Source organism: Capra hircus, chromosome 5 (genome assembly GCF_001704415.2).
Source record: "Capra hircus breed San Clemente chromosome 5, ASM170441v1, whole genome shotgun sequence".
Lineage (NCBI taxonomy): Eukaryota > Metazoa > Chordata > Mammalia > Artiodactyla > Bovidae > Capra > Capra hircus.
Genome location: NC_030812.1, coordinates 90,334,551 through 90,350,815, shown reverse-complemented (window position 1 = coordinate 90,350,815; position 16,265 = coordinate 90,334,551). Strand labels below are relative to the sequence as shown.

At 37.1% G+C, this 16,265-nt stretch overlaps 1 protein-coding gene across 1 annotated transcript in view; it reads left to right on the top strand.

Annotated features, from left to right (window-relative positions):
* The window catches only part of PIK3C2G (phosphatidylinositol-4-phosphate 3-kinase catalytic subunit type 2 gamma), a 470,847-nt gene that overhangs the window by 32,829 nt on the left and 421,753 nt on the right, over positions 1-16,265 (top strand). The window contains exons 4-5 of the mRNA XM_018048420.1: positions 1,397-1,554; positions 8,195-8,309. Coding sequence (XP_017903909.1) covers positions 1,397-1,554; positions 8,195-8,309 — 273 coding nt within the window. The remainder of the gene's footprint in view (positions 1-1,396; positions 1,555-8,194; positions 8,310-16,265) is intronic.

The window sequence follows — 16,265 nt, the reverse complement described above, 5'->3', positions numbered from 1 at the left end:
CAGACACGACTGAGCGACTGAACTGAACTGAACATGCATATATTGCTTTACATTCTAAAAAAGTCTTTTATATGCCTTTTCTCACATAAAACTTTAAAGTAGATATAAATATCCTCATTTGTGCAAACAAAGAATATGGTCAAATAACTTGCCTCTGACCATGAAACTATTGAATAAGAGAGTCAGGGTTCAAACTCAAGGCTCCTGGCTCCAAGGAGAAACTATTTTGCAGTTCTCTGACTCTGACACAGCAAGTAATTGTGCAGAATGTACAAATGACTTCTGAGCTCAATTATTAATATAAAATCCAAATATTTGTGTAAAATCCCAATTTTAAAGAAAATGAGCTGCCAAGAATTGTACTTACCGATATGACACAAACAAGAGAATTTAACCATCAATAAATGAATAAATAATAAATGAGTGGCTTCTGGCTTGAGAAAGGCACTAGTTCAAGCTTCAAAGGAAATGTCAATGAAGCAATAGTCATTGTTCAGGGTGAATTTTCATATTTTATGAATGACAATGTATTCCTTTTTCATCAGCAAAATGGGTTTATTTGGAAGAAGCAAAAAATTACACTTGGGGTCATGTAATTATGGAAAACCACAGGCAACTCCCAGTAAAGCAAAGGAGAGGAAAACTTTCATAAAGGAGAAGGGGAAGTTGGGAGGGGCTATTACAAAAGTCCATCAGAGGCAAAGGGAGTTTTCCAGCAGAGTGGCTTTTCATTGGCTGACTTGTGACAGTCTCTCACTGACTGAGTTGTGGCCAGGCAAGGAAAATCTTTTCTCTTGGAAATCTGGAAAATGGTATTATACCCCATGGGATTGTCAGGCATTAGCCATCAGGCAGGTCTAATGAAATTTCTTTCTATGCTGTCACAAAATTCCTTTTCCAAGTCTGCTTGGCTGGCTGTGTAGTTGTGCACTGGCAAAAAGTTTTCCACTCAATAAAGCATTTAGAAGCATTTGTGGAACCCCTTTCATGTTCATGGACTGTGTTTAGTGATGATGGGATACAAAAATGAATATATCATTATGTGTGTGTGTGTGTGTGTGTGTGTGTCTGGTGGGATACAAAAAGGAATGCAATATAGTGTGTGTGTATGTGCATTTGTGGGAAAGAAGGCAGCAATAGCAACTGTTCCTCTCTTGTTTTTGCTGGACAATATATTCCTAATTGCTTCAAATGAGATGCACCAGAGAAAATTTAAAGACCAGACATTTACAGTTATTTTTGGTTTAACTGTAATCTTTACCAAGCTACCCTAGCTAACAGCACTGTACCACAAATCAGCTGCTGGTTACTTTCCTATATTAAATCTTCTATTGCAAACCCTGCAAGTAGTTTCTTGAAATTTTGTCCTAAGTACTTTTTTACATATATTTTTCAGAATAAGAGAATCATATCATGCCGCTGACATGGATTCCAATTCTGGGAAGATTTGGAGCACGACTACAGCATTTCCATATAAGCTCTTTTCTAATACTAAGTTTAATATAAATATTTTTACTGATAACTCAACAAAAGGACTTCATTTTATCCCATGTGGTAAGCAATCTTGCAAATAAGTATAAAAATCTACCTAAAAGCTGGTATGAGCTGCCTAGCCTTGAGCCCACAGTCTGAAGTCATTAAGAGAAGCAGTATTAGCTAGTATTTTGCCCTGAAGTGAAGTAACAGGAAAACAGCTGGAAATCTTTTAACATTTATTTAGCTATTGTTTCAAAGAACTCTCTCCATAGCTCACCCCAGGACACCTTATTTTCCTACTATGAAATAGCAAGTATAGCAAGTTTTTAGCATATTAAAAATAAAAGCTAAATTTCAGAAAGATTCTAGAGAAAGGCTACATGTAAGTGGAAATGGCTGTTCTTATCCTTTAGAAACAACTGTTTTATTCAAAAGTAAATGGGAGATGGAATAGACATTGATACACAGCCTGTATCTTCAGAGTAAGAACTGTAATAGTCCTGTCAGTCCAGTATAGTTAGCAGATCCACTGAATCAGTCTCTGCAGATGGATCCCAGGTATCTATCTTATCAAACTCACCAGATGATTCTTATTCCCTCAAGTTTTAGAATCTCTTTAAGTTGTTTAATATTTATTTCACTGTTACAGTCAACCTTTTTGCAAAACAATTTGGTTCTTCAAACAACCTTTGTTGCTACTAAGTGTCTACCTATCAATTGCTGTTTCTTGACAAATTATTGTTGTTCAGTTGCTAAGTCATGTCTGACTCTTTGCGACCCCATGGATGGCAACATATCAGGCTCCCCTGTCCTTCACTACCCCTGGAGTTTGCTCAAACTCATAGCCATTGAATTGGTGATGCCATCCAACCATCTCCTCCTCTGTTGTCCCCTTCTCCTCCTGTCTTCAATCTTTCCTGGCATCAGGGTCTTTTTGGCTCTTCACATCAGATGGCCAAAGTTACTGGAGTTTCAGCTTCAGCATCAGTCCTTCCAATGAATAGTCAAGGTTGATTTCAGTTTTTTCATTGAAGTAGAAGTGTTAGTTACTCAGTCATGTCTGACTCTTTGTAACCCCATGGACTGTAGTTTCATTATGATTACTAGATTTTGTTGTTGTTGTTGTTGTTGTTGTTTTTCCTTTCTTACTCTAGCTAAGGCTCCAAGTTAGTACAGATGGCTACAAACATAACAATATTATGTAGGAGTATTAGGATTATCTGGTTCAAAACTAACAGAAACCAACTCCTGCTGATATAAGTTAAATAAAATTTTTTTAAGGATTCCAGGTATTTCTTTAGCATTTAGGAGTAGGAATTCAGAAAACATTTGGGAAGAAAAATCTGATGTACAAGCAGTCCAAAATTCCTGTATGTCTCTCACCTTATCTCCTCTCTGTATAACTATTTCTTATGTTTCTCTTACTTTCTGCTGACTCATTTCCCTTACTTTTCTGAATCATGTGGAAAGCCAGGCTCAAGCTTAAATGTTATTTGGCCAGCTACCTTAAGAAAGTTCAATCTCTAAAGAAAGTTCAATCTGCTGGATCTGTTACCAAACTCATGTTTGCCTGCTCACTGCTAAAAACCAATAATCAGGAGGAATTATTGAAGGTGCTTTAATCAGAAAAGCTGGCAGTGGAGAAGATGGACTCATGCCCCAAGGCCACTCCAAAGATTCTGCTCAGCGCTGACAGTTTTTAAAGGGAAACAAGTGGGGGAAGAATCTCAGTGACTCGTAGAGGCAGAAGGCTGGGTTCTGCGTTGTTCTCTGTTCTGTGCAGGTTGACTGATTCTCTCTCTTCAGATGTAATCTTGCCTGTGGGACATGTCTGCAGGATCGCTAACGGGGTGGGGGCGGTGTTGCTCTAGAGAACTAATCATTCTTTAACTACTTAACTCTTCATCTTACTTCTTTTTATCTCAGAAAAGAATCAACAAGTTAATTAGGTTCTTTCAAGGTTACAGGGGAACAGAAATGGGCAAAAAGAAAAGGGGCAAAAGATCTACTTTCAGATCCACTTCCCAATTTCTGAAAGCAGGTTCTGATTGGACCACCAAGGTCCATGATATCTGAGTAATGCTGACTTCAGTGGCTGGAGAAGAAGAAAGAATTATGAACTAAGGAAACTATTCCTGATCTTCCAGTTTATAATATTTAATTTCCAAAATTGGATTTGGCAAGCCAGAGGCCATTTTTTACTTTTACAAGCAGTTTCAGTAAAGTGATTAGGTCATTGTGTTAAGTGTTAGAAATGTACAGTGGTAAAGAGGATGTCTGTGGCCTCAAAGATACTAAGAAGGAGGAGGTGGAAGGGATGGATTAGGAGAAGGAGGAAAAAGTAGAGGAGGAGACAAGACACATTTATGAAAATATACAGAGTAGTGTATGCTACTCTTAGGAGAAAAACTTTTCCTCTGCCCATTTAAATTTGAAGTGGGATAGGACTGTGACATAATTGACAATAGACAGATTAACAAGACAAAAGACAAGGTTTCTTTACACAGTCATGCAGGAGTTATTCATTAACGAGTGACCTGCTAAAACTCAGAGGTATACATTTATATAACAGCATAATATAAAAATGTGTGCAGGGGGAGGTATTTAAAGTTTCAGCTAGAAAAAACAATAATTATATATCTTTTTATGCTAGTGGATGGGCAGTCTGTCTCCTTCCTGAAATTTGCAGGGAGCTCTCTCAGAAGGAAATTAATAGCACCTGTATTACGAGACTTGGCTTTATTCAGTAAGAAAAGTACAGATTAGATTTCAAATGTTTTCATTTTAAAGTAATTTTTACACCAAAACTGTGATCCCTTCGCTACTTTATATTAGTGCTTTACTAATAATATAGACAGAGGATGAGATGGCTGGATGGCCGACTTGATGGACATGAGTTTGGGTGAACTTCGGGAGTTGGTGATGGACAGGGAGGCCTGGTGTGCTGCAATTCATGGGGTAGCAAAGAGTTGGACATGACTGATCAACTGAACTGAACTGAACTGAATAACATAGATATACTCTAAAGAATAAAAATATGAAGAGCATTTCAAGAATGACTATTAAAAACCAGAAGCTGTTGCTAGAAACTTATGGAATAAAGAAATCTAAACAGAAAGAGGAGTAGACAGTGAGAGATTCTCATCCAAAGAGAATTCTGTTTCCCCCAGAGTGAGAAAATAGAATCCTTCTGGAGGAGCTGGAGGTTTGAACAAGGTCGTCTCTGCTTCTACAATCTTCAGCTATCACTTCAGTGAAGAAGATTCCCTGTCCTTTTTTCAACTCCAAAATTATTCTAAAGGCAGTGTCTTTACTTTCTAGATTTAAATGATACATAGCTGGAACTGTATTAGGAAGTCATTTGTGACCTGTAAAGTGGTAGAAGTCAGTTTGCAAAGATTAAAGAGTAATTGAGAACTATTGGCAGAAGTTATGTACTCTTTGAAGAAATTTGGCAGTAATGAGAAGGTATAAATTAAATAAATAAATAAGATACTATCCTTAAGGGAATATAACGGAAGAGGAGTAATTTTATTGGAATATTAAATAGAAAAAGATTATTTTAAAGAAAAGACAAAAGCATCTTTAGAGGGGGGAATATTACATAAGAGAAGGGCTTTAAATTGATGGAACTAGAAACCAGTGATGGAAGAATCATATGTGAAGAAGTTAGATTTAATAAAAAGCAGTGATACTCCAGCTCACTGGAAAAGACCCTGATGCTGAAAAGATTGAGTATAGAAGAAGAAGGGGATGACACAGGATGAGATGGTTGGATGGCATCATCAACTCAATGGACATGAGTCTGAGCAAACTCCAGGAGATAGTGAAGGACAGGGAAGCCTGGTGTGCTGCAATCCATGGGGTCCCAAAGAATTGGACATGACTTAGCACTAAGCAAAACAACAGTGATTCTTTTATATCAAAAGACATGTAAAGGGATCGAGAAGGATGCATAAAAACTAGATTTAAGCTGCAAAGTAGCATAATTTAAAAAATCACGAATGGATCTTCGCCTTTTCAATATGGTAGGCAATATGGCCAACAGATTGAGAAGGGTTGTATGAAGTTGGCAACTATGAGAAACTGGAAAAAGGATCATATTAGCTGCCAAATTGAAGATATAGGTATAAAATTTACTTAAAATAAACCATGGTACTTGTTGGCTTACAATATGGATGAAAAGTTTAACTTACAGATGCTTAATTATTTGGCTTCAAGGAGAAAAATGGTAATTTCAGATACAGACATGCTGAATTTGAAGTGATAATGAGACATTCAAGGAGTAACATGAGTCAGTAGTAGAAGACATGACACCAAAGCACAGAAGAGGAGTAACAGCTAGAAACTAGCTTATGGAGTCCTTCATGTAAACTGCAACAACTGACTGGAGTGAAATAATGAATGCATACATACTACAAAATAGCCTGGGCCATACATCTTGGAAATGGGAAAGTCAAATTAATTAAAATCAACTGGAGTCTTTGGAAATATTTCCCTGCCATTTTACATTGGCCATGCTCTCCCCTTCTTTTCAAAGCCTTTCCAGTCTTGATTTTGCTTGTGGCTATATTTTCCTCTAGCTTCAATTCATAATATTTCAGTCAATATTACCAAGCAGTAGCACATATAAGATACTCTCTCCTATGTCAGGGCATTTCTGTAATTTCTACTTCCCTGATGATCACTATCGTTTGTTTCTCTAAACATTTTGTTGATAACAGCTTGATCTCCCATAAAATGTACTTTTAAATCCAACATTATATGCTTCCATTTTTCCTTCATGGCAAGTTCAATAATACCACTTATACTATGTTTTGTAAGCCAGTATGTGACAAAAACCTTTCCCAATGGTTTGGCGGTAAAAGAAGTCACATCAATGTAGACATATAAGCAAAACTCAACTTCAGTTCAGTTCAGTTCAGTCACTCAGTCATGTCCGACTCTTTGCAACCACATGAATTGCAGTACTGCAGGCCTCCCTGTCCATCACCAACTCCTGGAATTCACTTCAAACTCACGTCCATCGAGTCAGTGATGCCATCCAGCCATCTCATCCTCTGTTGTCCCCTTCTCCTCCTGCCACCAATCCCTCCCAGCATCAGGGTCTTTCCCAATGAGTCAACTCTTCACATGAGGTGACCAAAGTACCGGAGTTTCAGCTTTAGCATCATTCCTTCCAAAGAACACCCAGGACTGATCTCTTAGAATGGACTGGTTGAATCTCCTTGCAGTCCAAGGGACTTCTCCAACACCACAGTTCAAAAGCATCAATTCTTTGGCACTCAGCTTTCTTCACAGTCCAACTCTCACATCCATACATGACTACTGAAAAAACCATAGCCTTGACTAGATGGACCTTGGCAAAGTAATGTCTCTGGCTTCTTAATATGCTATCTAGGTTGGTCATAACTTTCCTTCCAAAGAGTAAGCGTCTTTTAATTTCATGGCTCCAATCACCATCTGCAGTGATTTTGGAGCCCCCCAAAAATAAAGTCTGACACTGTTTCTACTGTTTCCCCATCAATTTCCCATGAAGTGATGGGACCAGATGCCATGATCTTCATTTTCTGAATGTTGAGCTTTAAGCCAACTTTTTCACTCTCCTCTTTCACTTTCATCAAGAGGATCTTTAGTTCTTCTTCACTTTCTGCCATAAGGGTGGTGTCATCTGCATATCTCAGGTTATTGATATTTCTCCTAGCAATCTTGATTCCAGCTTGTGCTTCTTCCAGCCCAGCGTTTCTCATGATGTACTCTGCATATAAGTTAAATAAGCAGGGTGACAATATACAGCCTTGAGTAAGTGCAACTGAGGATTTTCAGTATGCTGTTCAAATCTTCAATAAGGATCATCAATACAATCTGTTGTACCTACTTTCATTCAAGATCACATTGAAAGCATTTTTGGCTCTGTGTGCTTGGTCCCTCAGTCGTGTCCAACTCTCTGCGGTCCCATGGATTGTAGCCCAACAGGTTCCTCTGCCCATAATTTCTAACTATTAGCATATATGATAATAAATGAATCCCTCTTTATCATCTATAAATACAAAATATTTCATAGGCAAACATAATTAAATGGTATATGTGTGTCACTATGGGGGGATATTGTAGAATGTGAATATGAGACAGTGAAGGGTTTTTATCCTATAATATGCTGACACTTTTGAGTCCTAAGGAAGATGAAGAAAAACAGCACATGTCCTTCAAGGTTATTATAATGCTGTCCAAGACAGAATCTGGGGTGATTCTATACAGGAAAAGAAGAACAATAAGGTGTGAAGACTCAGAATTATTAAGAGCACCAGCTTTGGAAGCTGCCATATTTGGGTTAAACTCCTGGCTTGCCACCTAGCATTCACTCTATAATCTCTTTGGCATCTCTCAAATCTCTAAGGATAACCACAGTAGAATATTTTTTTTTTTTAATGCAGAAGCTACCATTACCAAAGTTTTCAGAATGAGAAATGAAATACCTAGCTCTGTTAGATTATATGGAGACAGAGTGATCAAAGAAAATGCAAAGGATACTTAAAAAAAAATCTCCAAATATAATTAGATTAGTAACTGTGATGTATCTCATTTTAATTCCTCTTGATGGAGCTAGACAGTTATAACAGTTCATAATGCATGCATCATTTTTTGGTCTCAAAATCTTTTACTTAGCCAATATATAATGTGCTCTTATTAACATTTTATTATTCAATCTTGTTTTTAGCTAATTATCTTGTCAAAGACCTAATTGCAGAAATTCTACATTTTTGCACAAATGACCAGTTATTCCCCAGAGATCATCTTTTAAGTATATGTGGCCATGAAGAATTTTTACAAAAGTAAGTATCTTATTAAGGTAAATTTTGATCATTGTTAATCTATATTAAGCAACATTTCTTTCTTTGCTTTTAATCAGACTGTGCAAATACTCTTTTCATAATCAATTTTGCTCACTAAAGGTGAATTTAAAATTTTGTGTCAAACTAACTGTCTTATTCTTGGTTTGACTTTATATTTTGTATATATATGGCAATGTGTATTTAAGTGACCTGTAACTAGGGTGACCAACTATCTCAGTCTGTTCAGACTGAGGCTGCTCCCCAGACATGGGACTTTCAGTTCTGAAATCAAGAAAATCTTGGGCAACACAGGTTATCTTATTTGTGACAAAGCTTAGTAGGACTGATCACAATTTAAACAATAAATTTTTTGCAATAAGTAATTTTTTTGACTCAGAACAATATTAGCATGCTGTTTAAATACATTTCAAAATCACAGAGTGTTTGAGTATAACAATTACAATATTTTCATAAAAGACTAAGTTTTAAAATACTTTCTTCAATTCTTTACTTCGGGAGCTCAGTAAAATAATTAGAAAAGTCTATTCTCATGTATGTCAGCTGCATATACTTATTTGACAGAGGAAAAAAAAAAAAAACCTTAACTCTTCTTAATGTACCACAATAACTATTGTCTTAAAGTTCCCTAAAGACCAAATTTGAAAATATAACACAACCTTAAGAAAGGAAATACTAATGTTTCTCTCCGGCTATTGCGTTATTTCTCTCCGGGTGTTTATATTTCCTCATTGTGTTTCCATAAGTACCTAAAGATTGACAACGTTTTTGTGTCGTATTTCTTTTGAGACACCCATTGTCACTGTCATTGCTAGTCCACCATGAATATGCTTGAAAATATCTTATGGGTGATTTTCCTTTATTGTACAGTGTTAACTGTGAATAATTTTTAAGACTGATTATTCTCCTTTCTTTGTTCCCAGTTACAACAAAATTATTTTATTCTTTTTTCTTGTTAATATAAACATAATAGATTTTTTAGTGTTTTATGTTATTTTATTAAAATTAATTTACCTGGGTTTATTAAGATAGGAAAGTTGCCAAGTATTAGTGTAGGCTAATTAGAGTTAGTTATTATCTAATGGAAATTGAAAGATATGTGCATAACTGGAATTTGCTTACTATTTAAGAATAATAGCCAATCAGGACTGATATGACTACTTTAATAAGCAGAATATTCTTACTATTCTTTCTAATAGCTAAAGGAATATGTATTTCATTCATTTTTTTTCATGTATTCCCATGTAATTTATCTTAAAAATACATCCTTAAAGATTTGGATATCTGTTTTTATTTCTCTGTAGAGGCAACACAGGAAACATGTAATAAGTTAATGATGCAATAAGTAATAATCAAACACTAACAGTTACAGTATTACAATTCATCTGAAGTACCTAACTAATTTTGATTGCAATGATAATATTAAAATAATAGTCATCATTTATCAAGTGCTAATGATGCCCCTGTCTCAAATTAGGTAAACATCTAAGTCTCATAAGACATCAAGAGATAGATACCATCAGATCAGTTCAGTTCAGTCACTCAGTCATGTCCGACTCTTTGCGACCACATGAATTGTAGCATGCGAGGCCTCCCGTCCATCACCAACTCCTGGAGTTCACTCAAACTCATGTCCATCAAGTCGGTGATGCCATCCAGCCATCTCATTCTCTGTTGTCCGCTTCTCCGCCTGCGACCAATCCCTCCCAGCATCAGAGTCTTTTCCAATGAGTCAGCTCTTCACATGAGGTGGCCAAAGTACTGGAGTTTCACCTTAAGCATCATTCCTTCCAAAGAACACTCAGGACTGATCTCCTTTAAAATGGACCGGTTGGATCTCCTTGCAGTCCAAGGGACTCTCTAGAGTCTAAACCAACACCACATTTCAAAAGCATCAATTCTTTGGCACTCAGCATTCTTCACAGTCCAACTATCACATCCATACATGACCACAGGAAAAGACATAGCCTTGACTAGATGGACCTTTGTTGGCAAAGTACAGTCTCTGCTTTTGAATATGCTATCTAGGTTGGTCATAACTTTTCTTCCAAGGAGTAAGCGTGTTTTAATTTCATGGCTGCAATCACCATCTGCAGTGATTTTGGAGCCCCCCAAAATAGTGTGAACTGTTTCCACTGTTTCCACTCTTTCCCATGGAGTGATGGACCAGATGCCATGATCTTCATTTTCTGAATGTTGAGCTTTAAGCCAACTTTTTCACTCTCCTCTTTCACTTTCATCAAGAGGCTTTTTAGCTCCTCTTTACTTTCTGCCATAAGGGTGGTGTTATCTGCATATCTGAGGCCACTGATATTTCTCCCTATAATCTTGATTCCAGCTTGTGCTTCTTCCGGCCCAGCGTTTCTCATGATATACCCTGCATAGAAGTTAAATAAGCAGGGTGACAATATACAGCCTTGATGTACTCTTTTCCTATTTGGAACCAGTCTGTTGTTCCATGTCCAGTTCTAACTGTTGCTTCCTGACCTGCATATAGGTTTCTCAAGAGGCAAGTCAGGTGGGCTGGTATTCCCATCTCTTGAAGAATTTTCCACAGTTCACTGTGATCCACACAGTCAAAGGCTTTGGCCTAGTCAATAAAGCAGAAAAAGATGTTTTTCTGGAACTCTGTTGCTTTTTCCATGAACCAGCAGATGTTGGCAATTTGATCTCTGGGTCTTCTGCCATTTCTAAAACCAACTTGAACATCTGGAAGTTCACAGTTTACGGACTGCTTAAGCCTGGCTTGGAGAATTTTGAGCATTGCTTTACTAACATGTGAGATGAGTGCAATTTTGCAGATGTTGGGCAATTTTTGGCATTGCCTTTCTTTGGGGTTGGAATGAAACCTGACCTTTTCCAGTCCTGTGGCTACTGCTGAGGTTTCCAAATTGGCTGGCATATTGAGTGCATCACTTTCACAGCATCATCTTTTAGGATTTGAAACAGCTGAACTGGAATTCCATCACCTCTACTAGCTTTGTTTGTAGTGATGCTTTCTAAGGCCCACTTGACTACACATTCCAGGATGTCTGTCTCTAGGTGAATGATCACACCATCATGATTATCTGGGTCATGAAGATCTTTTTTGTACAGTTCTTCCGTGTATTCTAGCCACCTCTTCTTAATATCTTCTGCTTCTGTTAAGTCCAGTCCATTTCTGTCCTTTATCGAGCCCATCTTTGCATAAAATGTTCCCTTGGTATCTCTAGTTTTCTTGAAGAGATCTCTAGTCTTTCCCATTCTGTTGTTTTCTTCTATTTCTTTGCATGGATCACTGAGGAAGGCTTTCTTATTTCTTCTTGCTATTCTTTGAAACTCTGCATTCAGATGCTTATATCTTTCCTTTTCTCCTTGGCTTTTCGCTTCTCTTCTTTTCACAGCTATTTGTAAGGACTCCATAGACAGCCATTTTACTTGTTTGCATTTCTTTTCCATGGGGATGGTCTTGATCCCTGTCTCCTGTACAATGTCACGAACCTCATTCCATAGTTCATAAGAACTCTATCTATCAGATCTAGTCCCTTAAATCTATCTCTCACTTCCATTGTATAAGGGATTTGATTTAGGTCATACCTGAAAGATCTAATGGTTTTCCCTACTTTCTTCAATTTAAGTCTGAATTTGGCAATAAGGAGTTCATGATCTGAGCCACAGTCAGCTCCCAGTCCTGTTTTTGCTGACTGTATAGAGCTTCTCCATCTTTGGCTGCAAAGAATATAATCAATCTGATTTCGGTGTTGACCATCTGGTGATGTCCATGTGTAGAGTTTTCTCTTGTGTTATTAGAAGAGGGTGTTTGCTATGACCAGTGCGTTCTCTTGGCAAAACTCTATTAGCCTTTGTCCTGCTTCATTCTGTACTTAAGGCCAAATTTGCCTGTGACCTCAGGTGTTTCTTCACTTCCTACTTTTGCATTCCAGTCCCCTATAATGAAAAGGATATCTTTTTTGGGTGTTAGTTTTGAAGGTCTTGTAGGTCTTCATAGAACCATTGAACATCAGCTTCTTCAGCATTACTGGTTGGGGCATAGAATTGGATTATGTGATACTGAATGTTTTGCCTTGGAAATGAACAGAGGTCAGTCTGTCATTTTTTTTGATTGCATCCAAGGACTGCATTTCAGACTCTTTTGTTGACCAGGATGGCTACTCCATTTCTTCTAAGAGATTCCTGCCCGCAGTAGTAGATATAATGGTCATCTGAGTTAAATTCACCCATTCCAGTGCATTAGTTCACTGATTCCTAGAATGTCAACATTCACTTTTGCCATCTCCTGTTTGACCACTTCCAATCTGCCTTGATTCATGGACCTAACATTCCAAGTTCCTATGCAATATTGCTCTTTACAGCATCGGGCCTTGCTTCTATCACCAGTCACATCCACAACCGGTTATTGTTTTTGCTTTGGCTCCATCCCTTCATTGTTTCTAGAGTTATTTCTCCACTGATCTCCAGCAGCATATTGGGCACCTACCGACCTGGGGAGTTCCTCTTTCATTATCCTATTATTTTGCCTTTTCATACTGTTCATGGGATTCCCAAGGCAAGAATACTGAAGTGGTTTGCCATTCCCTTCTCCAGTGGACCACATTCTGTCAGACCTCTCCACCATAACCTACCTGTCTTGGGTGGCCCCATGGGCATGGCTTAGTTTCATTGAGTTAGACTAGGCTGCGGACATGTGATCAGATTGACTGTTTTCTGTGGTTATGGTTTCAGTGTGATAGATACCATAATGATCCATTTTACAGATGGGCAATCTGAGACTTTCATCAAGGTTACACAACGAGGAAGTTGGTAGGGTCAAGCCTGAACTCAAACTCACGATTGGCTATCTGCATAACCTTGGCTCTTAACTATAAAACAACACTAAAAGAGCTCTTGAGTGAGACCCAGAAAATAGCTAATGGTTCTTCATGCTGGAGCATGGGGTGGAAAATATTTGCAGTTTTGCAGGGGTCTACAGGATAGGTGTGCAGGAATTACAGTATTCCAATTCAACACCTACTGGGCACACAGGTGTGCAAGTGATCTGGTTTATCATTGAGACACAAAAATGATTTAAAAATATAATCTTTGCCTTCTTCCTTGACTAAGGAATTCATAAAACTATGTAATTAGTCATTACAAAGTCCTTTTGTAAGGGCAGTATTAGTTTTTGTATATACCAACTACTTGCAGGTCAAAAAGAGACATGGATTAACAGCAAGAATAATGAAATGGTGCAAAAGAAAGTCAATGAGTAATTTGTATTTAAAGGGTAAACACTGAGGAGAGAAATCAGTACTGTATGACAAAATGATAACAGCTTTGGAATATATAAAATGTACATAAATTTTTAAAGAAATAATTATCAAGATAAAAAATGAGCTAAGAATGTGCCTGGCAATTCAGTGAACAAGAAAGTATTTAGTGTTTAACTAATGACAAGTATGCAGTTAAAACAATGAGATGCCATCTTTGCCCAACAAGTTGTTAAAATATTTATTATGATGAAATTCAATGGGGAAAATGGACAAAATCCAGAAAGCTGCTGGGAATTTAAACAGATAGAGCACTCTCTACAGTGAATTTTGTCAAAAATGTGTCAGACATCTATAGAAATGTGTCAAGAACATATATGTGTTCCAGAAATTCTGCTTCTACAAATATTTCTAAAGAAACAATCATAATTGTCCAAAAAAGACTTACAAAATACTACAGTCACCATAGAATAATCTCTAATAGTAATAAAAAACTAAATCTCCATCAGTATTCAACAATAGTGATAAAATAATTTCATTATATAGTTTCATTATATATAAAATAATATCATTATATATATAGTTCATTATATATAATTTTTATATTATATATTCATTATATATAATAATTTCATTATATTAATTTATAAATTAATAGAAAATATAGTATCATAAATCTTGATATGAAAACATGTATATCCCTGATGGCTCAGATGGTAAAACATCTGTCCACAATGTGGGACACCCAGGTTCAATCCCTGGGTTGGGAAGATCCCTTGGAAAAGGGAATGGCAATCCACTCCAGTATTCTTGACTGGAGAATTCCATGGATAGAGAAGCCTGGCAAGCTATAGTCCATGAGGCCGCAAAGAATTGTACATGACTGAGTGACTAACATGCATACATATCATACTTTTTAAGGGTGAAAAGATATATTTTCAAACCATACTTTAATATATTAATGTATACTACTACTTGGAAAATAGAAATCCTACATATGAAAATGTAATCCTATACAATAAATGAGATCTTATACACTAAAATGCTAGAGTAGCTATTCCTTGAAAAAGAACTACAATAAAGATAACATTTATTCTTTTTTTACTTACAAAACATCAACAATAGGCATGTCTTTTTTGCTATCAGGAGATTAAGGAAATAAATTATTCTGGAGAGTGGGAGAAGTATTTAAGTGAACATATAAATAACAACATATGCTTAAAAGAGGGTTGGAAACGAGTTAGAAGAACATATGAAAGATGACAGAGTTTAACCTAAAGTAGCAGCAGTGGGGCTAAACAGGAAGTATTAAATCCCTGGGGTATTAAAACTGTGGAATTAGTGGAACTTGGCAAATAAATGTGTGATGATTGAAATACAAACACACAATGTGAGAGCTGTGAGTTACAGTATTTGGTGGGGGGATTATGAGCTTCCCAGGTGGTGCAGTGTTAAAGAATCAGCTTGCCAAGCAGGAAACATGGATTCTATCCCTGCATTGGGAAGAGCCCCTGGAGAAGTGAATAGCAACCCAGTCCAGTATTCTTGCCTGGAAAATTCCATGGTGGGCTACAGTCCATGGAGTCACAAAGAGTCAGACATGACTGAGTGACTGAGCATGCACACAGGCACTGAGGACTGTAGCCAATAGGCAGCCTCTCAGCTGACTTGGAGGAACTGCTCTGAAGAGTTAAGATGAGATTAGTTTATACGTGATCTTGGAGAAGGGATACATGCAATCGAACACACATCTTGGTGGAAGACTACTGTTATTCAGGAAGCGCAGATATATCTTTAAGACTAAAGTACATACCTAAATATGGGAAGATGCAAGAAATTGGGTTCATGAAATTTCTCCTGAAAATACCTAACTATCTGAAAGCCAGTTCTGTCAGTTTTCTTAGAGCACAGAGTGCCTCCTTCCTATCCCTTCTCTGAAGTCCTTTCAGGGTGTGGAGTTCAGCGACTGCAGTCGCTAGTGACTCAATCCTGGTAGAGCCAGATGGTGAGTGACATTCTGTAGGGCATAAAATAATTAATCAAGTTAGAAACATCCTGAGTATGTAAGTGCCAAGGGGCATCTGATATTGAGAAAACAGCTCAGATTTAGGGAAATCTGGCATGGATTAAGGAATCATTGGCACTAAGAGGGAATGGAAGTCTTAGAGATACATGCAACTGTGTAAGGAAAGTGACAAAAGAAAGGATCTTGAGAACATTAATATATCAAAGATGAAAGGAGGAAGAGGAACAGAAAAAGGAAACTGGAAAAAAGCAATTTAAATTGTATGATACTTTGGAAAACTTGCCTTTCACAAGAAGGAAAGAGAAATTTGAATTACTAAGCAAATATAGCATCATACTGGAAATAAATTAAATGAGGATTGATAAATCATCATTAAGTTTGGCAACTAACAAATTAGTTGATTCAAATAAGAACAAGTTTAGTAAAAAGGAGGAGAAGAAAAAAGCAAGATTGCAATCAGCTAAGGAGAAAGGAAGGTGTTAAAAAGAAACTCAAGCAGACTACTCTCTTAGAAGTAATGTGTGGTGATAAAAGACTGGAGGAAAATGGGGTTTTAGATGCTGAGAATCAGTCTGGAGATTTGGGGAATGTGGATAAGAGAGATACTGGAAATATTCATAAGATGAAGGGAAAGAACTGATGAAGAGGGAAACACTGAACGCAGAG